At 41.4% G+C, this 24,610-nt stretch overlaps 1 protein-coding gene across 2 annotated transcripts in view; it reads right to left on the reverse strand.

Moving 5' to 3' along the window:
• Window positions 1-24,610, reverse strand: part of BMPER (BMP binding endothelial regulator) — a 642,704-nt gene that overhangs the window by 492,918 nt on the left and 125,176 nt on the right. For both annotated transcript variants that reach the window (XM_029589775.1, XM_029589773.1), the window contains exon 4: window positions 19,759-19,841. In XM_029589775.1, the coding sequence (XP_029445635.1) occupies window positions 19,759-19,841 (83 nt within the window). The remainder of the gene's footprint in view (window positions 1-19,758; window positions 19,842-24,610) is intronic.

Here is a 24,610-nt window from a genome sequence, read left to right on the forward strand (position 1 = left end):
ATGTCAACGAATTCAACTTAAAAATGTTAGCGCACACTAATGGGGTCCCCCCCCCAAAAAAAAGTCCGAACTGCAGGAAAAACTAAATTTCCCACGGCAGGCCGAAAACGAAGCCTGAACCGAATCTTTTTACTGCTGCACATCTCTAAAATAGAATGCTAGGAATTATTAGAAAAAGAATGAAAAATAAAACAGAGAATAACATAATGACTCTGCATTGCTCCATCGTGCAACCTCATCTTGAGTATTGTGTGCAATTCTGGTCACCGTATCTCAAAAAAGATGTATCAGAATTAGAAAAGGTACAGAGAAGGGCCACCAAAACAAAAAAAGGGATGGAACGATAACCCTATGTGGAAAGGCTAAAGAAATTAAGTCTCTTCAATTTGGAGAAGAGACAGATTAGGGGAGATATGTTAAAGGTCAATAAAATAATGAGTGGAATGGAACTGGTAATTACAAATTGATTGTTTACTCTTTCAATAAGTACAAAGACCAAGGGACTTGCAATGATGTTACTAAGTTGTACATTTAAAATAAGTAGGAGAAAATATTTTTTTATTCAAGCTCTGGACTTTGTTGCAGAGGATGTGTTGAAAGCTGTTAGTGTACCTGTATTTAAAAAACATTTGGACAAGTTTTTGGAGGAGAAGTCCATAAACCAACTTTATGGTGGACTTTGAGAAATCCCTGGGATATGCAGCATGGAATCTATTTACCTTTTGGGATCAGGTATTTGTGACCTGGATTGGCCACTGTTGGAAACAGGATATTGGACTTGATGGACCTTTGGTCTGACCCAGTATGGAAATCTTATGTTTTTAAGTAGGGCTGTGTCATCTGACCTAGGTCAACCCTCAATTCCAGTTTGCACTATCACATCTATGGATGTGTAGTTCCAGTTTGTCTGTGAAGTCAAGGTTACAAGTCATAAATGAAATATAGACTAGAACAGATCAAACTCTGAGAGCTGACATCAGTAAGGTACCAATCTTACTTCCAAACTCTCCAATATTTTTCTGGATTCTCAAGCATTTTTGTTTCTTGCAGTTAATGTTTTTCTTGAACTTCCAGCATGTTCAGCACCTGGGAATCCAGCTAATAAGTCTGAGTCTCCTGCATGCTCAGTAAACCTCCATCAAAATTCCTGCTCTAAAAGCATTTGACAGGTGGCAGAGCGAGCATAAAGACATCGGCAGAGAATTAAATAATTAAATCAGCAAATGCCTTTTATGCCTATTCAGGTATTATAGAAGAATCCAGTTGTTCTTGGATTTGATCATAGCCTTAGCTTATGGTGCTAGTGCTCCAATATCAGCCATAATATGCAAAGTAATGTAAACAAAGGAGAAGAAGGAGAAAACATATTGGAACTGGCATTTTTTTCTTTTATTGCAATCCATTCTGGGTAATTTTATCCCTCTCTCCACTTCCGACAGGCTATTATTTACCCTGGTCTTTTTGGGCTCCTGAGGCCAAATATCATAAGGCAGTTCGAGTTTGCTAAATATCAATTGTCATAAAAAGTGAATATTTAAGAGATATTTGGGATTGTTAGAAAAATAAATATTCAGCATTGCTGAAAAAATATTGGGGGGGGGGGGGCATACAGGAAGTGGAGTAACCACAGGCGCTCCATTGACCCTCTCTGATCTACTCAGCCCACAAAGGATTATTCCTTCACAACCAGAAGCACCTTTAATTCGCCACCTACATGAATATCATGGTTATGGTAGACTGCACATTCAGAAGGGCAGTAGATGAAGGTATAGCATATCTTCTACTATAACCTCACAATTATTATCTGCCTTTACAAAAGAGACACAGGAGGAGGGTGCCTTTCTTTTCCAGTTGGCTACCCGTTGCATCCAGGATTATATACAAATCCATTACGCTAATACACAAGGCCATTCATAACCAAAACATGCAATGGTTTTCTGAACACCTGTATTTCAAAAAGACAAACCGACCAACAAGATCGCAGCATCTGGCCAAACTGCCGATCCCCTCTCCTAAACTTACCAAACATGCATCTACAAAAGAATGCTCGCTCATCATAGCAGGAACCACAATATGGAACAGTATGCCCTCTGAACTGCGCCAGGAACCTTGCCACAGAAAATTTAAACAAAACCTAAAAACCTGGCTGTTCAAAAAAGCATACCCATGACTGACTGGGCCCCACACAGGCTGCATACTTCGCTGTTAACTTCCCTCCTGTTTCCCCCTCCCATCCTTACCCGCACTTGTTCCCTAGAAAAGCTCTCTACTGTATATTTCTATATGTAAATCAAATTCTCGGTAATCCTTGTTACTCTTACGTCAATGATATTTATTTGCTAAGTTAACTGTTAAATATGCTATTTGTTTTTGCTCCGTTTAATATTTTATTGTAAAGCCTGTTGCTGCATTGCTGTTTGCTGTAAACCGAGGTGATGTGCTGCACGTGCCGCGGTATATAAAAAATCTCTAAATAAATAATTAAATGAATGAATGAATTTTACATTAGGTATACCACCTTGTCTCCGCAAACTCATCTACTCTTTTAAGGATGCATTGAGTCTCCAGAAGGAGGCCCAGACTAGACTTGAAGAAGCTGGCTGAAAGCACGTCTTACTAGGTTCTGCTTGACCAGACCTCTTACTTCCTAGTTGTGTGAGAAGAATTTGCATGATTATCTTTGCTACTATTGAGGTTAACATAATGACATGTGGCACAGGTGCCACTAAATATGCACTACAATATGGGACTACATATTTACATAGATTTATTCTGTACAGTGTTTGAAAACTCAAAAGTGCAGGGTTATCAGTTGAGAAGGTTGTGGTCTGGGCAAGCCTGGGCAAAATATGTTGGTGGGAAGACACTTTGAGGTAGCCCTTCCTCTAAGGGGATGTTCAGATTTTTTTTTTTAATTATTTTTAATAAAGATTAAAAGTTTATCCTATTTTCTGAACTGGGAAAATTCCAGATAGTGTTCTAGGGCAGCCCCAGAGAGTATGTGTATTGTGTGAGTGGCAAGCATGAAGTTGGACTAATGATTGAAGTTTGTGTCTGGTATAAATCTGTGCATGGCCTGTGAAAGTGGCCTGTCACTGAGGAAGGAGCTCATGGGTTGTGAGTGTCTAGAGAGTCCAGGCCACTGAAAGAGAGAAAGGAGAACAACTGGTACTTCAACCAGGAGCGCTGCTGGAAGTGTGCAAGTGGATTAGCAGTGTGAAAATTCACATGAAAGTATACCATCTGCTTTCTTGGATTTAGAAAAGTGCTGCAGAAGTCAAGGTTTACTGAGAGAAGAAGTTCTGAACTTGGAGATTTCTCTGAGGAACTGTGTTGGAGGTGGGGAGGCTGGGCCTAGGGGAGATGCTGTGGCTGGCTATTTCTTCACAGAGCTTGAAACTAGTACTGGCTCCAGAAGGGAAGTATCTGAAATCCTAACAGCTTCTAAAGCGTAACAATTTGAGATTTCTCTGTCAGAAAAAGACATCTATCTAGACCCCCCCTTGGTTCATAAGTAAGAAAGAATGAGTCTGAGAAGCAAAAGGAGTGAGGAATGTGGAGTGGATTTGAGTGGGCCTTCTATGGGAAAAAAGTGAGCAAAATCTGAAGTTGTGTAAAGGTGAACTCAGCCTTGTATGCGTTGGGAGTAACCTCTACAAAAACTGACCACAGGGGAGGTGAACAGGGTTTTCAAAAGTCTCAGGGAGTAACCTGCAACCAAAGAATGACTTTGAGAAAGAGTAAAAGTTTGGGACTGATTTTCTTGTGATTTGAACAAAATGGGAAGTGAAATCATTATCATTTTGGACTGTAGAATCATTACAAATCTGTTTTGGCTACGTCTTTTTACTGTACTAATAAAGAGGGTCACTTATCAAATCGCATTAGGGCATTATGGTGCGTGATAACACCCTAACACATGTGATAAATGCCGCATTGCAAATTGCATATGCAAATTTTTCATTTCTATTCAAATGAGAGGGATTTGGGAGGCATTTGGACGGAGTAAATGGAAATGAGGGTCAGTTAGCGTGGCATGCGATAGAGTAATACATAGCAACGCGGGTTTTAACTACACCTGTTTCCTATGCGTTGTGTCTGCATTACCACCCAAAAACGTTTTTATCACGAATTGCAGTTTGGGGAGGGAGAGAGGGGAGGGGAGGAGAGAAAGAGAGAGAGATGGCCTCTGTGGAGGCTCACTTATATCTGAACTTTTTATTCCACTGTAAGAGGGCGCACAAGTAACTCAGAGTAAGGTTTGTGGAGTGAGTTGGATTTTGGGGGGCAGTTTTACATGCACAGTCATACGTACAAACGGCTCAGTTACCATCAGTAAACATTTAATGTGATTTGGAGTGATGAAAGGTGAAAGAAGAGTAGATTTGTTCCATGTTCTTTCTAGGTAGAGAGTTACTAGTGCCCTCTCTTACAGTGGTATAAATAGTTAACTTTTTTGTGATCCTCTACAGAAGTTCTCCCTCTCAGCCTATTCCCTTAGAAACAATAGACTCCAGGGCTGGGAAGGTGGCTCCTTGGCACAGGGGACCTAGAAGGCTGCATATCTGGACAATGGCCATATTGGTCTGAATAGTTATTTAAATTATTACCAAGCTTTCTGAGTAGCCATGGGAAGAGCAAGACACTAGGTTTAAATGAAGTGGTAGATCTTGGATGCTCATCTGCCTAAAATGATGGAGTACAAGTGAGGAAAACATTAAAACTGTCTTCAATAAGGAGCGATATTACAGGTGACTATGCTTTACAGCTGGCAGCTGGGATATATCCTTGTAGTGTGGACAGGAATAACTGGGCAAACTGGATAAGAACATAAAGATATGCCATACTCGGTCAGACCAAGGGTCCATCAAGGTCAGTATTCTGTTTCCAACAGTGATCAATTCAAGTCTCATGTGCCCAAACATTAAATAAATCTCAAGCTACTATTGCTTATTAATTAATAGCAGTTTATGGCTTTTTCCTCAAGGAACGTATCCAAATCTTTTTTACACCCATTTACATTAACTGCTGTAAAATCACATACTCTGGCAAGGAATTGCAGAGCTTAACTATGCACTAATGGCCAGATTTTTAATGGCCCACACATGTAAAGTACAGGTGTTATGCACGGGGCTGGGCCTTGCACGTGCCACACGCATTTTAAAAGGGGCCCGGCTGTGCACGTAACCTGTTGCGTGCACAAGAGCCGGGCCTCGGCAGAAGGGCGGGGAGGGATGGGGCCAGGCAGGGCTAGAGGCGCCAGGTACAGCGGCCATTTGCCACTGTGCTGGGGGATTGTGCGCCGGCAGGGTGCCAGCGCACGCAACCTGCTCCAGCTCCTTTGCAGGAGCAAAAAGTAAGCTGCAAAAATGGAGGGGCCTAGGATAGGGATAGGGGGCAAGTAGGATAGGGAAAGTGGAGGGGAGGCTAGGGTAGGGGAGTAGAAGTTCCCTCCCAGTCCACGATAGTTTGATGAATCTAGCCCTTAGTTAGAAAACAAATGCATTTCCCTAACAGTCACTGCCTACTCTGCCTTTTGATATTCCAACTCTGCAAATATTAAGTAGGGATATGTGTTCATTTTATATGAATGACACATTCAGATTCTGGAATTGTGGCTGATGGACTGTCATAAGACATTTAAAAGAATGGCCAAGGTATTTTTTTTATTAGACGAGCATTTTCGTAAGCTTCTGATTCACTATAGAATTGCCATGCAGTAGTAATCCAGGGCTTGGGTCTTTTGTTTGTAATAATTTCCATGTTTTTGGTTTGAGTGTTTTTAATATGTATATGAGCTTGTACACCACCTAGGACAATGATTTTAGGTGGCATATAAATTAAATAAATACAAATACAAACTGAGAAAGGCCATTTTCATTTTGTTCTCAGTGGAACAAACCAAAAATGTCTTTGCCCAAAAATACTCCAAATACTCCAAAATTGTTGTGCATTTTTGTTTCATTTTTTTATAATGACCACTCCAGCCCCCATAGGTCCTCACAAGCCTGCATTGCTAATTCCCAGGGTCTCCCCGAACCACTCTTATCCCCTCCTGCCCCCAAGGAAACGGTGGAGCCCGGACCTAGCTGGCTGAGCCAAGCCAAACCAAGTCCTGCCCAGACCCTTCTGACCCATCTGACTCCTCTCCCATCCCCTGAAAATATTTTCCAGGGCTGTAGACCATATGATCCTTCCTTACACCTTTTCTAAGGGCTCCTGGTGAAAGAAAGGGTCAGAAGCAATGCCAATTTCACTTCTGCCCTACTATAATCCTTTAAAAAATGGCGCCAATGGCACTAACACTGGCACCAAAGTGACATCACTTTGGCGCCAGTTTGAGGATCAGCCGGTGCCAAACTGTGGTGCTGCTCTTAGGGCCATAGGTACCATTTTTTAAAAAGGAGTGCAACAGGGCAGTATAGAAAGGAACATCATTCCTACTCCTTTCTTTCTCCAGGACCTCCACGGTCTCCAGGACCTCCACGGAAGGGCTAAGAAGGGTCAAGGAGGTCCGCAGCTTCAACAATTTTTTTCAGTAGGTAAGAGGAGGATCATAGGGGCCTGGAGTGGCCCCAGCTGGGCTCAGCTCAGCCCAACTGAGTAGGCATGGGCCCTGCCAGTCTCTTGTGGGGTGGGAGGCAGGTTAGCACTCCCCAGGGAGGCCCCCCTTGTTTTGGGCATAGTTTTAATATTTAAGTTTGGCAAACAAACTGAACCAAAACAAACATTAAACAAATCAGAAAACAAAAGAGAAAGAAACAAAACGAAAAAAAAAAAAAAAACAACCCAAAATCATGGTTTGTTGCCTGCACATCCCTAATAGGAAGCCAGAGCACCTGTATGAGTATGTTTGATCAAGATGGACTGGAGGAAGTTCCACTGGTTAAATGATGGAAACAATGAGCATTTCAGTGGTGTTAGAGATTTTTTATTAGCCCCTTATCATTTTATGGTGTGCCACTTTTTCTCTGTGCTCATAGCTGATAATGGTTATCTCATGTTGTCCCGACTGCTAATGCGGATCCTCCTCCACTTCAGAAAAGCATTTCTACAGTGCAGGCGGTTGTTACAGAGCATACCACTGAGCGAGGCAAAACTCATTTTCACACACTGGAAATTTCCTCCCCTAGCTCTTGCTAGATTCAGCAAGGTCTTTTGTTTCTGCCATCATCAATCTGCATCGTCTAAAGTGTTTCTTATGGGACCAGAAGAAAGGGATCCACAGGAATCAGTTGAGGATGGGGAAGGATCTACTACGGGTTCTGTACCTCAGACAGCTCAACTGATGTGACAATATTTCAGCTGCGAGCTTTCTGGTACCTGTGAAGGTCTGTGGAGTGTAAGTGATGTCAATGCTGTTTCCATGGCCTGCTATGTTTGCATATTCCCCCCCTCGTTTTCAGGTGCTCTTGTCTTAGACATCAATGGCATGGTTGTTTAGACAAATAGGTTTACTTTTCACTCTGTCCCCTGCTTTTCAAATGCTAATTTGCCTTGTTTGTTTTATGTGTTTCGGCACTGTTAGGTCAACCTTGCACTGGTCTTTCTGAGGATAAGAAGAGTGTGCTTTGCCATCAGAGCAGCCAGTATTGCACACTTCTCAGCAGGAGAACTATTAAGTAATTAAGGAGAAGAAAGAATGCATCTTTTGAAAAGAGATTTTTTTGTTTTGCTTTGGTTACATTTGCCTTCCATGCAAGGAGATCTTAATGCTTTGTACCTTCCAAAGACAAGGCTGCTTCATTTTTGTTGCATTTTCTGGGGAGAGGCAGCATTTTGGGAAATGCAAGCTTTCCTCTGTGTTGCCATACTGGCTTCAGACTTGTAACTCAAGCACCTAGAACACTTGCACTGGCCCTGGGAAAACAGGGCCTTTGTTATCACCATGTAATCAGCTCTCAGGGACCATGGAAATGACTGCACACACTGTGCACAGGCTGAAGGGAAGCAGACCAGACACCAAACAACCTCCAGCCTCTCCCCTTGCAGAGGCAAAAAAAGGGCTTATGGAGGAGATAAGAGGCTCCACTCTGGGCAAGATACTCTTATCTTTGATTCCACTTCTCAACGGCTGTAAATTATTGTTTCCTGCCCTGCTTGTTCCTGGAGCCCAGAGTCGCCAATGACTTCTTTTTTTTTAAAGGTTTATTTATTTATTTTTTGAGCTCAGAGTTAGTTTCTTTTTATTTTATTTTATTTTTTTTATGGGGGAGAAGGTTGTATCTTATTCATAAACATTTTCCCCTTCAAATCATTTAACTATCTGGCCACCAATAAAATAAGGTCACAAGTGAAACCCACAACTATAATATGTGATGGGGATGAAAAGAGGTAATAGGAAAAAGAAAAAAAAAATGCAGAATCGCCACTTGCTCTTGTTTGAACAGCCGGCACTCTCTGGTTTGGAAAAATATTATTTTCCAGTGTCTTTCTTCTAAATATTTGCCAATTCTTGTGCCCTTCCAAGTCCTGGGAGTCAGAAAACTCTTGGTCTGAACCAGTATGGCAAATCTTATGCTCTTATATACATACGTAATTCTCAAAATATAAATTAACAATATTTAATTTTTAAAAATGTACATATTTATATTCAATGTAATAAAGAGAAGTTTGGGATAGGAAAAACTGTATATCAATTATCAAATAAATCCTTCCAAAGGAAACTATGAAAAGAAATGTTTTAAAAAGGAAAGACCATCCTATTGGCAGGCATCGTAGTTTGCTGCAAATTTCACTGCAACTATTTTTTACCACCTGAACATTTTTAATCATTGGTCTGCCCACCAACTGTCCCAGTTTTTTAACCAATTTTTCTTGCTCATAAAATGTTTTAAATATATCTTAAATGTCCATCAGAATGCCCATCTGGACTGCACAAATTTATTATTATTTATTTATTTAAAAATGTTTATATTCCACTTCTATTCAGATGATGTGCTAAGTGGACCAACATAACAACGTAGTCCACATTTTGGAAGTTACCAAAATTCCTACCTCATAGAACCAGCCTGTATCTTTCCTATGGATGTTCCTTTAAGTCAAGGAAATGAGCCTTTGGTCTTCCTCTTTCTCGTCCATTGCCCATCATCCTTGCTCTACCATTTGAGTGTTACTTCTAAGGTGTTACTTCTATGTTGGTATGACAGTCCTTCTCCTTTTGGAGTAACAATCTGTGCAATAGAGATGGGAGTTCTGATAGACATTTAAGATAAGTTTGTTCTGTTGGACATTTAGGATAAGTTTCACTTAAATGTCTATCAGAATGCCCAAATATGAAAAGGCATTTTTAAAATATGTCTTTTCATAGTTTCCTTTGGTGCTAATTATGTTGGAAGGATTTATTTGATAATTTACATATTTATATTCATTCATCACAAAATTCAAACATTCAATAAAAACCAAATAATAAATTCATCAGAACTAATCAAAAAATCAACAAAATCCTAGCACCATTTTGCAAAAATAAGGCACATGATGAAACTCCCCAATCAAATACCTATATATCCATAGAGAGGAACTAAACCCTCAAGACATAGAATATATTGTAAAGAGGAATCACTTGTCACTAAAGGACTACCCATTGAGCATTGTCATTTAAACCAAACAGGGATACAGGGATTTAAATCAAAGATCCATTGTTGTTCTAAATGTAACAAAAGCTAATTAATGTCCTCACCTGCTTAAAAATCACTTTCTGAAAGACAAAAAAAAATGGTCTTTCACATCATGATGCCAGGATTGTTGGCATTTATGTGTGACATTGAATCAGTTCATGATGTTGAGTTTTTTCGTGTTTTTCTTCATTTTGAGTAAAATAAATATATATAGATGTGCTGTACTGTTATGTTTGTAGGCTAAGTTCAGTGAAAGATGGATGACAATGTATTTAAGTGAACTGGTAAAGCCCAAAGAAATAAGGAAAACAAGTGTTTGTGGTGTTACGCGTGCTGCCTGTGGCAGCCCCGCAGTGCAGCCCTCTCACCTTTCCAGACAGACTCCAGCTGCTGGGCTCCTCCTCGCTGGTGGCGGTGGGCTGCCAGCTCCGACCTCAGGTTCCCTCCGGTGCCTCCGGCCCTGCCACACTACCCAGTGTTGCTAGCCAAGATGTCCCTGTTCGTCGGTCCTCTCCATGTGGCCCGCGGAGAGGCGCCACGCCCCTTCCTAGGTGCAACGCATCACTGATTCTTTTAAAGGGCCCATGGCGTGAACCTGGCCGCAGACCCGGATGCTGACATCAGACTCTTCAGCGTATAAAAGCTCAGGACTCGCTCCATAGTGTTGCCTTTGTAATAGGTCTCCTCATAATGTCATCTCCCATCTCGTACAATTCTTTGTTTAGTTTTATCGATTCTTCGTTTTTCTCTCTTTTCTGAGTTTTTAAAAGTTGATGAGTTAGGCTTTATTTTATTTTACTTTTAGATTACAATATTAAAATATGATTGTATTTTTCTTCAATCTTAATTTCTTTTAATGGTTTTAGTTATTGTGTTTTTGTTTCTGCCTCTCTCTCTCTTGAGAAGTAGGTTTATGTCTTAGTTTATGCTTTGATTTATATTGTTTTGACATTTTTTAGTTTTAAGGTTACTAAATTGTGAACCGTTTTGATCAATGACACATTGCTATGACGGTATATAAATGTTTTAAATAAATAAATAAAATACATACATTGAGTACTCGTTGCTATTACTGAAGCGTCTCATTGTGTTCCTGTCTTCCTGGTTCCCGGTTCCTGTTCTCCTAGGTCTTGTTCGTCTATGTGTTGGATTGACTCTCTGGATTTGACCACCGCTATGCCTGACTACTCTTCAGCTTCTCTCCAGTCCTGGACCTCTGCTACGCCTGACTACTCTTCAGCTTCTCTCTAGCCCCGGACTTCCGCTACGTCTGACCGCGCCTATCTTCTCCGTGCCTTGACCATTGCCTTGATTGACTATGCTTGCCTTCTCCGTGCCCTGACCCTTGCTTTGCATGACTACGCTACATACTTTCCTGTGTCCAGAGTTCTACGTTGCTTGCCACAGCTTCCACTCACTGCCGGCTCTGAACCTAGCCTGTCAGTGACGCCTCTCCTGCACTATCCTCTGGATGTGGACTTTCAAGGCTTAGGTCTTCCTTTGTTTGGATGCCTCCAGTTCCCCATTGTTCCTTTGGCACCTGAGCTCCATAGTGAATCCAGTCCAGGATAGAACTGTGCCATCTACAGACTGCTGTCTCCGGGCTGAATTACTATTCATCTCTAGCTAACCTCGAGGCCCACCTAAGTCCTGCAGGCCCCAGCACCCAAAGGCTCAATCCGAGGGGAGTGAGGGCTGATATAGGTGAAGCTCCAGTGGCCTCTAGCTTCAGCCCACTCCACCTGCTGACGGTGGGGACCCATAGGTCCTCACCTACGGGTTGCGTCAACCCCAACTCAGCCCAAGGGTCCACCTCCAATGCAACAGGTGGGAGGCTGCTGTAATGTTATAACCATTTGGATGCAATTGTGGCAGAGCAAATTGTTCCCCTGAAGAAGCTTGAAGGAGCGAAACATGTTGGAAGTGTTTTCTGTGGAAGTTTTGGGAGACTGTTAAAGTTCTGGGACTTCTTTTTTTGCTGTAGGAGTTCCTCTGGCCACAAGCTTCTTTGTCACCATCTTGAAAGAATATTTGATCAATTGGATTATGAACTTTGAAATGACTTTTGTATGTTTTTTTTATTATTTATTTGAGCTGAATTTGTTGTTGTCTTATTATTCAGCTGAATTTTGTGATGCATGAATATAAATATGTAAATAATTTTTAATTAATGTTTGCCAATTTATATTTTGGGAATTAATTACACATCATCTCTATTTTCTAGTATTCATTTTCCTAGCAACACTAATTCAGCAGTCAGGACTGAGTCACTAAACTCATTATGATTTTAGTACCAAATATCATACTTGCTAGGGGTGTGCATTCGTTTGCAACATATTGGCAATCTGCAACGTATAGGGCCATATTCGTTGTATTCGTGGGGAAACGAATCGTATTGCGATTCCCACGAATACAACGAATCTTCACCGAATTATTCAGCTGTCTAAAGGAGCGAATTTAAACAAAACCCTCACTCTCCTGACCCCCCAAGACTTACCAAAACTCCCTGGTGGTCCAGTGGGGGGGTCCGGGAGCCATCTACTGCACTCACGCCGTCGGCTGCCGGTATTCAAAATGGTGCCAAAAGTCCCTCTGACATAGTAAGGGCAAAGGCTATCGGCGCCATTTTGATTACTGGCAGCCGACGGCCCGAGTGCAGGAGTTCACTCCCGGACCCCTGCTGGACCACCAGGGAGTTTTGGCAAGTCTTGGGGGGGGGGGGTCAGGAGGGTGGGGGGTTGTAGTTAATTAAATTTTAGCCGGGAAACGAATAAGAATGGAATGCATGAATGGATCGGGGCCCCCCCTTGCCGAATGCAACATATCTGCCCCCCCCCCCCACGAATATGAATACCGAATGTAACGTATGCGGTCCCTCTGCACATCCCTAATACTTGCATTTACTTGTGGCAATAAATATGCTCCTATCTCCTCCATTCCTTATCTATATAATTGTAGGGCCTCGTAAGGTCCCTATTAAGTGTTTTTTTGTTTTCCAGAAATTCATATAGGCAGAGTGTTAGTGTTAAGAGCAAGCCACCTAGTGTTCAGTTCCCCCTTGTGGGTTCATGCCATGGTACTGACTCTCTGCTGTGGACAGCAGAGCCTGTGGCAGTAAGTGTGGATTTTTAGTTTCATTTTGCAGAAGGCAGGAGTTTTTAATTACATTTCTTTTTCTTTTTCCTTTTGTTTATTTCTGTTCAGTGAAGATTTTTATCCACCCTTCCTCTATTTTATAGATTTCTAGTACTGTGTTTATGCAGCTAACTTTATGACAGGTCAGCAGCACGACCATGGTTAGCTGCATATGTTAAGCAGAATTAGCTGCTTAACTCATTTGGCTAACTCCACTCCTCCATGAAATGCCTTCTGCCCAGATTATCCTTGACTTATGCACCTAAATTCTAGCCACATAACTAGCTATATGGCTAAAAGTTAGGTGCATAAGTCTTTTAATATGCCGGTTTTGCCATTTAGATGGCTAACTTTTGAGTTAAAACCTATCACGCCGATGTTGATAAAAAAATTACTAATCCGTTTTTTTGTATGATTTATAGCGTCAACTTAATGCACCTACTTAATGTGAAATATGTTTCAATGAAATAAACTCTGTGAAATAGAATAATGAAATATTAAAAGGAGTTAGAGGAAAGTTTCATACATAAGTGTAGGTGCCCCCGCACCACTACTTTGTGGTGTATATAATCATAAACTCTCCTCCTCCTCCCGTGTAAATTTTTTTTGTATATATAGTCAAACGAAATTTTTTTCTTCTTTTACTTTTCTTTATGGTATCATAACCTAGAGACTCTGCCGAGGCGAAAGGGTGGGTGAACTTTCAATGCAAGCAATGCATAATAAAGACTTAACAAGCATTAATGCTAAGTAAATCAGTAAAATGAAAATCAGACTTCCCCGTTTGATGTTGGTGTGAAATGTCCGTCTGCTGATAACGGTCCCGACACGAACTATCCGTGTTTCAGATGTCGAATCTTTCCTCAGGGGTGTGCAAATGAATGCTGGACAACCAACTGCTGGGGTCTGAACTTCTCCACATCGTTAAATTCGGTGTTGGCCTCTGGTAGATGTTACTCCATACTCGCCTGCGGTCAGGTAGTCTGTAGGTATGCTGTGACCCCTTTTATATGGGACGCTGGAAGTAAAATTAACCAATGGAATTAAAAGAAGAGCGTAAGCAACTAGTGACGTAGCTGGGCCGACCTGGTCGGGAACTGACCGACCTGGTCGGGAACTTCCCAATGCTAGAGGACGCTGATTGATGTGCTATTGGCGAAAGATTATGACGCACTAGGTTGGACGTGTTATAACCTGGATAGATGCGGAGCGTTTAGAACTAGATGAATTGAAAAATCAAAAGATTGTAATTAGAACTAAATCATTATAGCAGAGTGTTCCAATTAAGTTCATCATTCATACCCCGGGGGGTAGATGAAGAAAGCGTAAAGATCCAAAATGCTTCACGGTTGTTGAGGAGGAGCCGAACGTCACCACCCCCCCCCCCCCCCCCCCCCCCCCCCCCCCCCCCCCCGTGAAGCATTTTGGATCTTTACGCTTTCTTCATCTACCCCCCGGGGTATGAATGATGAACTTAATTGGAACACTCTGCTATAATGATTTAGTTCTAATTACAATCTTTTGATTTTTCAATTCATCTAGTTCTAAACGCTCCGCATCTATCCAGGTTATAACACGTCCAACCTAGTGCGTCATAATCATTCGCCAATAGCACATCAATCAGCGTCCTCTAGCATTGGGAAGTTCCCGACCAGGTCGGTCAGTTCCCGACCAGGTCGGCCCAGCTACGTCACTAGTTGCTTACGCTCTTCTTTTAATTCCATTGGTTAATTTTACTTCCAGCGTCCCATATAAAAGGGGTCACAGCATACCTACAGACTACCTGACCGCAGGCGAGTATGGAGTAACATCTACCAGAGGCCAACACCGAATTTAACGATGTGGAGAAGTTCAGACCCCAGCAGTTGGTTGTCCAGCATTCATTTGCACACCCCTGAGGAAAGATTCGACATCTGAAACACGGATAGTTCGTGTCGGGACCGTTATCAGCAGACGGACATTTCACACCAACATCAAACGGGGAAGTCTGATTTTCATTTTACTGATTTACTTAGCATTAATGCTTGTTAAGTCTTTATTATGCATTGCTTGCATTGAAAGTTCACCCACCCTTTCGCCTCGGCAGAGTCTCTAGGTTATGATACCATAAAGAAAAGTAAAAGAAGAAAAAAATTTCGTTTGACTATATATACAAAAAAAATTTACACGGGAGGAGGAGGAGAGTTTATGATTATATACACCACAAAGTAGTGGTGCGGGGGCACCTACACTTATGTATGAAACTTTCCTCTAACTCCTTTTAATATTTCATTATTCTATTTCACAGAGTTTATTTCATTGAAACATATTTCACATTAAGTAGGTGCATTAAGTTGACGCTATAAATCATACAAAAAAACGGATTAGTATTTTTAAAAAAATTAAAAAATTTTTTATCAACATCAGCGTGATAGGTTTTCACCTATGATTTTTTTTGCATTGTTGTTTACACGCTGACATAGTGGTGTATCACATTGATAACTTTTGAGTTAGCCATCTAAATGGCTTTTGAATATAGACCTCCTAAAGTTAGGTATGAGGAACTGGGAACTGGATTTGGATAACTAGTGAACCCCTGGAGATCATCCTAAGGCTGGAGGGAAGTTACAAACTACCTTTTGAGATTGGGAAAGGATTTGGATGAATCAGAGTCACGAGTTTATATCGGAAGCTTTTATCTGATGTAAAGAGCTGTTTGTGAAATGAATTTATTTCAATAATGCTCACTTTATGCTTGAATATACCTCAGTAAAGTTATATTGGAGCCACAGCCTGGTGTCCAGCATGATATTAAGAGACTGTGACACAACACCCAGGGTCTTCGAGAGCAATTCTTCCCCCCCCCCCCACCCCCCCATGGAATCCTGCAATAGACTGGGGTTGTAAAGGATCAGAGACTGAGATCACATTCTACATCCCTCCCTGCACTGAATGGTCAGCTGTTGAATCCTAGAAAGGTATATAGAAGCCCAGGGGGTTAAATAACCAAATCTTGCAAGACAGAAGTGTCTCTTTTGTAATGTTGGACAGGTGCCTCTTCATGGTCTTATAGTGCTGGTCCCCTTTGGCAAATCAAAATTACAAGTTCATGCATATAATGGGATAAAACAGGACTATATCAGCCTGTTCTGAAAAGTTTGCCAAAACATAAGCATCATGGCCCCACCACACTTCCTGCTTCTATCCCACAAGGAGACCATAGGGCTCCATGTCATAAGACCCAGCCTGTCATGGGTTTACCACCATTGTATCTTTGGGCTTGAGGTCCTGCTGTTCTAATCAAATCTGACTGGCAGTGGGGTTGCCTGTTTGCTTAGCATCCAGTTCAAAAGATGATTATTTGGTGAGAGATTTCACATCAGACTCCCTTTATTGGAGTGTGACAGACAGGCAAACACTGGCTTTTATTATATAGGATTTGCTTCAAGCACTGCAGTCAGCAGCTGGCAGTGATGTCTTTAAGGTGAATTTTAAAAGCCTGATGTGTGCATTAATTAGGGGATGCGCGAATAAGTCGGGCTCATGTGTGCTGACCATATTTTAAAAAGTTCCCAGATAAGCACGTAAATGAGGCGGAGTGCACATCTCAAAATTTTACAAAAAGGTGCAGGCAAGGGCGGGGGTCTGTTTGGGACATGGGAGTTTTGAGGCCTGGCCAAGAGATGCATGCAGAAATACTTACACGCCTCAGCGTGCGCCAAACTCCCTTGCCGCAAAACTTTACTTCTGCTGTGGATGACACGTAACTTATAAAAGAAAAGGATCGAGTTATTTCTGAGGGGTTTAAAGGATCTAGGGTGACTGGGGGGGGGGGGGAGTGTAGGCTATCAAACCAGAGGGTTTTGAAGGATCTAGCTGATAACGGGGTGAACTAGTGGACGAACTGGTAAACTGGCAATGGCGTGGGCGCATGCCCCTTTTAAAATCCCCTGACTTACGCAGTAGAAATGGAATTTGCACACCCATAAGCACACTTACTTAAAATTTGGCGCACATGTGTGCATGGCCAGGCTATTTTTTTTTATTATTTTTATTTCTCATAATTTTTAATTTTACAATCAAGCATTCTTGATGACAATACTGGAATAAGCCATTCTAAGTCCACAAAACGTGAGGAACGGTTTCACTTATATTAAAGGCATTACAATAAAAAACAAGCAATGAAACTAAGCAATAATAGACGGTCAACCAGGATAACCATATTAACTGTTACTTAGAGTTTTCAGCTATTTCACTTGGGGGGTTATCGATAATTCCTGTAGTTTGTTTTTCCTTTATAAATCTATGCAAATGCGACGGTTGAAAGAAACAATATTTCACCTTTTCATATAATATATCGCACTTATATGGATATTTTAACTTAAATATCGCACCCATTTGCAACAATTTTGGCTTTAATGTGAGAAGTTCCTTCCTCCTATTTTGAGTTTCCTTCGTTACATCCGGAAACATTCTCACTTCCATCTCACAAAATTTCTCTTTAATATTACGAAAAAACAGTTTCTGAACCCATTCTTTATCCGTTTTCAAAAAAAATGATATTATCATAGTAGCTGGTTGGGCTTTTTCTAAGTCAGTGGATTCAAGAATATCAGTAATATTCAACGGTTTCAAAAATTGGTAATGATCTTTTTCAGATATTTTTTTCATAGAAGGTACATAATATACTTGAGATAATGGGGGTAACGCTTGTTGTGGAATCTTTAAAAACTCTAAAGCGAATTTATTCCACATTTCCTTAGCTGACAAACTTACCATTTTAGGAAAGTTTATCAATCTTAAGTTATTACTCCTTAATTGGTTTTCTAGATTCTCCATTTTCCTCGTCAAAAATTGATTTTCTTTCATTATTAAACCATTTTGGTTATTTAATTTTTTTATTTCATGAGAATTCCTTCCAATTTCCAAATCTCTCTTTTTTATCATCACTGATTATTTTATTTACTTTTATTTCTATCTTTTCCATATTTTTAACTATTGATTTTAATTGGAGAGATACATTGTTATCTAAAACAACAAACGTTTCCCATTTCACCTCTAATGAAAAAGTATGTGGTCTCACAATAGGTATCATTTCAAATGTCTTACTTTCTAAAACAGATTCTTGAGATAACTCCCCTCTCATAGCTGCCCTTTCTGACCCACTAGAATTCCTAGTTTCGTCTGCTACAGGAACCTCATATGTTTCCAGAGGACCCTCCATGTCATCACCCTTTCTCAGGGATAACACAGTGTTCTCTGTAGATTCAGATCTTAAAGTAGCAGGATTTTCAGGGGGTACTCTACAGTCCAGGGATAAAGAGATTTCAAGGTCATGAAGGTTTGCATTGCCTTCTTGCATTCCTTCAAGCGACAATCTACCCGGGATCATGGGAATCCTTCTGATATGGGTATCCATAGGGCCCAATATCGGACTAGCTAGTTCCCCTTGAATAACAATTCTCTCTCTTGCCCTTGGTTTCTGGGCAGAGTGAGGCATAATAATTAAAAAACAATCAAAGAAAAAAAAGGGGGTCTTAGCTGAGTTGATCGTCTCTCCTGTTTCCTCACGTGGGGTCTTTGAGAGTACGCAGCCTCTTAATCAAACCAAAAAAGAAGAAAGATTCCTTGCGCTCCTTGCGATTCCCTGTGAAGCCCGGCAAAGCTTGATAACCGCGCGCCCCTGGCTTTGGCGGCGCGCCGGCATCAGCTACGCGCCGCAAGCAGCCCGCTGTTATAGGGCTGTTTCCGGGTCCACCCTCAGCATCAGAATGGTCACGTGGCACAAGAAAACTTCAGGGCACTGAGGATCTTCTTACCCCAGCAACAAGTATGAAAGGCAGTCCTTCCACTCTCGACCCGCAGGGAGAGTAATACAGCCCACTGTTATAGGGCTGTTTCTGGGTCCGCCCTCAGCATCAGAATGGTCACGTGGCACAAAAAAACCTTCGGGGCACTGAGGCTCCTCTTACCCCGGCAACAAGTATGAAAGGCAGTCCTTCCCCTCTCGACCCACAGGGAGAGTAATACAGCCCGCTGTTATAGGGCTGTTTCCAGGTCTGCCCTCAGCATCAGAATGGTCACGTGGCACAAGAAAACTTCGGGGCACCGAGGCTCCTCTTACCCCCAAGTATGAAAGGCAGTCCTTCCCCTCTCGACTGGCCAGGGTATTTTATAATGTGTGCTCATATACATGTGCAAGCTATAAAATGGCCCCATCCCTTGGTGTGTGCCAATGTACGCACACCAATGATTGCCCGCACGCTGGTTTGAAAGTTACTGTTACATTTTCAACAACCCTCACACATAGGAGAACATTTCTTGTAGGTGCAGCATAGGAGGATTCCACTTTGTCCTTACCAGATACCGATCTCTGAAGGAGAGGCTGGCACCAGTCAGCAAAATCCACTTCCAGTTCATTGTTCAGTTCACTCTGTGGGCTTCTACCAGCAACAACCCATAAACTCTAAGGACAGCAGTTCTAACAGTCATTCTAAAGCAAGTCTTCCAAGATAAGAAGAAGAAACTTCTCTGCTATCAGAGAAAGGCTGAAAACACTCCATACCAGAGCTGAGCAACTTCTGTTCTCAAGATCTGCAACCAGACAGCCAGGTTTAGTGTTTTGGATGTCTGCAATTAAGGTTTGTCTGATCTGTCACCACACACTGGGCTCTGAACCTTGCTAATCTGCATATTTTGGTTCTCCTCAACCCCTCATGGACTGAAGCTCCTCATTGCTGCCCCATACAGCAGCTGGAGAGTGCGATGCAATTTTCCTATCACCAACTTGTGACCCTGATCAGAACACAATGTCTCTGTGTTAAAATTGCATTGTGAGTTCATAAGGGCAGGGTTATTAGTAAGCAAAGAGCACTGTGCACACGGATAGCACTACATAAATAACACAGTACTTTATTTCATGTATTATTATTAATTATGATAATAGTATTAAAGCTGCATTTCTGACCTTCCGCCATGCTAGGTTCCAGATACATGCTTAGTGGTGTACTGTACAAGCTGTCCTTACCTGGCACTGCTGAGTGATGCAGGGGTTGCTTGGGATGTGCCACTTCATGGAACTGTTGTAGGTGTTTCCTTCAAAACTGCAGGCTGAAGAGAATCATCATTCTTAGTTACCAGGATTGTTATAGGATACTACAAGCAAGCTATAAAAAATGAATAAATACTACTGAAGCACTGGACCCAAAGAAATGGGATAAATCTGTGCACTATTAAACTGTGTTGTGACCTAACTTGTCCACCTTTGATGAGATTTAAATATTTGAACAAGGAAGCGGAGGAGTAAATCAACCCAACTGTAACTTGAGTGTTAAGAAGCTCGAGGCTGAATTGGAGTGTACACAGTAAAGACGGGCCATCATTTTAAAATGACATGAAATCATGAACAAAATTTGCTGTTGTCATTTGAATCTGAAATGGCATAAACTTCCTAACAAAAGTTTGTTAACGTTCCTGTTTGTTTCAGAGCTACAGGTTGGCAGGGAGGATTTCCTCTTTCCTGCCCTCCTGTGGCCCAGATGAGCCCTGTATGAGGCATTTCCCTCTCTCCATGAAGAAAAGCCTCCCTCTACAGCACTCTTCCTTTTCCTCCCCAAGTAAAGTCATGCGCCATCTGAGGAATTCCCATCCCTCCTTCCCTCCCATCTGATAGGCAGCCCCATCCTTCCTTTCTTCCCACAAGAGTTTTCAAGCCCACCCCTTTTCTGGCATCCATGTTTTCCCTCAGCCCAGACCCCCTTCCAGGAACTCCCAACGACCCCACCTCTCCAAAATGAATATAATATTCACCATTTTGGAGGTCCTCTTCTTTGCCAACAGGGGCAATATGGAGCCCTCCTGATAGCACAGGCCCCCGACTGCAAATTACACTGCCTAGCAGTATGTAGCATCGTTTGTAGTCAGGCAGCCATGCCCACCCAAAAGAGGGCCCTACAATCCCTCCTGCTGGTGAAGAAGGGGGATCTCTGGAATGGTGAGTATCCATTAAGGGGGTGGGGGTAAGTGGCAGATCATCAGGGGGAGTCTAAACAGGGAGGGAGAGGGGATGCCTAGAGGGGATGGGCTTGACTCTTCCTGGGATGTGCGATGGAGAAATAGAGCAGAGATGCCCTAGAGAGGGTGGTCTTGACCCTTCTGTGAGAATGGTTGAAGGGTTCAGGTGTGGTGAGAAGGTGCAGGGATGCCCCAGAGGGAGGCTGGCTTGGCTCTTCTTGCTAGTGGGAGGAGTAAGGATGGGGATGCCCCCCACCGTGGAGTTCTTAGTCAGACAGAAGGGACAGGGATATCCTGGATGGGCTTGAATTTACCACTGTTAAACCTCAGCAAGTTTTGCTCAGGACTTCAGGCGTTTATTCTCTCTGGCATGTGCTACTGCAATTCTTCGCTTACCAGAATTCCCTCGCATGTTCTCAGAGCATTTGAAATTATTCAGAACTCTGCAGTCACGGTTTTTATGGGAACAGGTATTTGAGATCATATAACTCCTGTGCTCCATTCATTCCACTAGCTGCCGACTGAGTGGCGGATCAAATACAAAATGTCCATGTTGCTTCACAAGTTGTTTGGTGATATCTAGAAGGCCTGGATTAATTCAACTCTACTTTTGTTAGCTCCTAATGGTAAAGGTAATTTTTTTTTGTTTGTTTTTGATAAACTGATTTTCACAATCACCTCAAACCAGTTTGTCCATTGAGGCCTTTTAGAAATACCTTCGCCACAGGTTGCCCATCTAACAGAATTCCATAATAGACCCTTCTCGGTGGCAAGCCCTGCTTGCTAGAACACACTCCCTGAGCAAACTCAGATCAAGACCTGTACTTGATTCTTTTATAAAAGCTTTAAAGGCTTTTCTCTTTTAAACAGGCTTTTGGTTTTAAACTTAGATCAGGGATCTCTCAGCAGTTTTTAGCTTAGTTACAGCTGAACTAAGAACTGGACTGTGTAACAGCTAAGTATTGTCAGTCTGGTTGGCTCCAGTTCTATAGCCTCTGTGATTTAATGACCTGCTGTCCAGTTTAAATCGATAAGAACTTCACTACTGCCTGTTGTAGCAATGCCGTTCTTGGTGTAGCCAGAACTGTGTATTGTGCTCCTGGAGGATTTATGCTTAGGCTGCCTCAACATGGGAACACTGTTGAGTGCACTATAGGTCCATCTTTTACATTTCTCCAGGTCTTCATCTAACAGATGTTGTTAAATCTTGTGGAAGTTGTATATGCATTTTGTTTATTCTGTACTTTTCTTTCTCAATTTATATATGTCTAGTTTGTTCTCCAACATAAACAGTGGATGTGTGCAGAATTTTAAATGTTTTTCAAAGAAATAAATGGTGGGGGGAAGGTAGACCAGAGGGGGCATTTCTTCACAGAGGCAGGGAAGGCGTAGAAATGCTCTTACAGGGTTCATCTGTACCATAAGAGAAAGGGTGGGAATCTTCCCTGTTAATTGGCCCTGTCACTTTGGGCCAGTTAGCATGCAATATTTTAACTACTCACAGATGCTAAACACATAAACAGGAATTACTCATTGCGTCCTCTATTTGCTTTGATGGAGATGACACAAATGACAGAAATGACATTAGAGAGTAGTAAAAAAAAAAAAAAAAGAAAGAAAACCCATAAACAACATAACCCGAAATATTGTTTCATGCACAGATTAAAAGCATACATTGCTATAAAATCCACAATGAATATGTATGAGGAATATTTCCATGAACTTCAATGCAAAAATATTTCATGCATATTTATTGTGGATTTCCTCAAAACCCAACCAAGTCAGGATCCCTGAGGAAAGATTTGGCAGCTATTATAATAGTTCATTTTTATGCATATAATACAAAAGGGCCTATTTATAAGCTGCAAAATTGCAATAACTCACATTAGCAGCCAATTAAAGTGCTATTTGCTGATAACATTCATTATTGGGGGATTTCTAGCTTGGCACAAAAAGAAATCAGGTGCAACGCCAGTTAAAGCTAATGAGTTACATTGTATGCAATTGCTTGTAAAATGGTTCATTCTAATGGAAATAAAGTAGCATGGCTTGTAAAAAAAAAAAAATACAAGGATGTGCAGAGGCAAGATTTTTGTTTCAGTTCATTTATTTGTTTTGTAGATCACATCCATTTGCTTCATTAGTTTCAAATGAAAAAGAAGTGTTTCATTCATTTGTTTCTCATTAAAGTCAATGGGGAAGCAATACAGACTACTATGAGTTTCAAAATTTAGGTTTTCTAATGAATTCTAAAGAAACTTGTGGGTAGAGAACATCAAAAGGGGGAAGACTACTCCAAGGCACCAACACTGTAGCAAAGTGGCACCAAAAGTAGCATGAATAGCCTATGGTACCATAAAGGAGCAAAAGGCTGCCAACAGTGGCAGAAGTTCTCCAAGGCACCATCAGAAGAACAAAACAGCATCAAGAGTGTCAAGAACACCTGAAGGCTTCAAAAGAGGGCACTGATAACAGTGGCATGGACCCTTAAAGGTAGCATAAGAGGGTAAAAGTGTCACCAAGAGTGGCATGAACCACCTAATGCACTATTAAGGAGGAACAAAGTAGCAAAGATGGCAGAAAGAAACTCATATACTGATAAAAGGTCACAGTAGCACTAAATGTGGCATGAAAACTCCAAGATACTCACAGTGGCAAGAACACCATAAGGTGTAAGGTATGGGGTCTAGCAGCAAGGTAGATTAGCAAGAGAACCCCCAAGTTGTAGAGTTTAGGGTGTGGCAGAAAGACAGAGTGGCAGCAAGACACCCAAGGTATAAAGTCTAAGATAGGGCATCAAGGCTGAGTGGCTGAAAGACACCGAAGGTGTAGAATCTGGGGTATGGCAGTCAGGCTGAGTGGCACCAAGATTACAAGGTGATTCAACAGGAAAATGGCAGCATGGCAGATTGATGGCAAGACCCTCAAAGTGCAAAGTCTGGATAAGGCAGCAATGTTGAATTGAAATATGACCCCTAGGATGTAGGATAAGGGGTATAGAAGCAATACAGGATGGCATGGATTGCATACAAGAGTATGATCTCTCATCAGTATTATTTTTGAGACTTTTTTGTTTGAAATCTTTTTTATTGAAATTTTACATAAGATAACTGTAAAACCGTGGTTGTGTTGAGTTCTCTCTTTCATATATGTTTTTAATACATTTGCTACTTGAAATTGATCTTGCTGCTAGGTGGAAATTTGGATTTCTTGTGAGATTTGCTATATGATTGAAACTCTTGTCACAAGCAGAAGACATTGGTCTCTCATCAATGTGGCTTTCCTGGTAATTTATGAGTATTTCTTTATATAGAAAGATTTTCCCATATTCTGTAGTTGAACACAGTCTCTTCCCTTTGTTGATTTACTGTTGTATTAATTTTCTCTTCATACTGAAAACTTCCCCACATTCAGAACATGTAAAAGGTCTCTAATATGCATGTTTTCTGTTGTGCCTATACTTTTTCCTTCTGAATGAGGATTTTGCTATAGTCTATATATGTATTTTATTTCATTCCATTGATATTTATCAATTGGTCTTCAGATAAAAATCACTCAACAAAATCAAGTATACAAAATTACAGCATACGTATTACATAAATATGCAAAACATACAGCAATCAAACAATGACAATATTTAAAACTCTGCCCATGACTCTACCTGATGCTTGTCCAGCAAACATGATATACCCATGCACAGATATTAGCCAGTAATGGCCCAGCAAGAACCCATCTAGAACTGTTTACTAACCATGCAGTGGTATTCTGCATAATCTGTAGTCTACAAGTCAACCTTCCTGGAAGATCTAGATACAGGCATTGCAATAGTCTAGCTGGGATAAGACTAATGCATATGTCATTTTTCA

The sequence above is a fragment of the Rhinatrema bivittatum genome, chromosome 2, assembly GCF_901001135.1.
Source record: "Rhinatrema bivittatum chromosome 2, aRhiBiv1.1, whole genome shotgun sequence".
In the NCBI taxonomy this organism is placed as follows: domain Eukaryota; kingdom Metazoa; phylum Chordata; class Amphibia; order Gymnophiona; family Rhinatrematidae; genus Rhinatrema; species Rhinatrema bivittatum.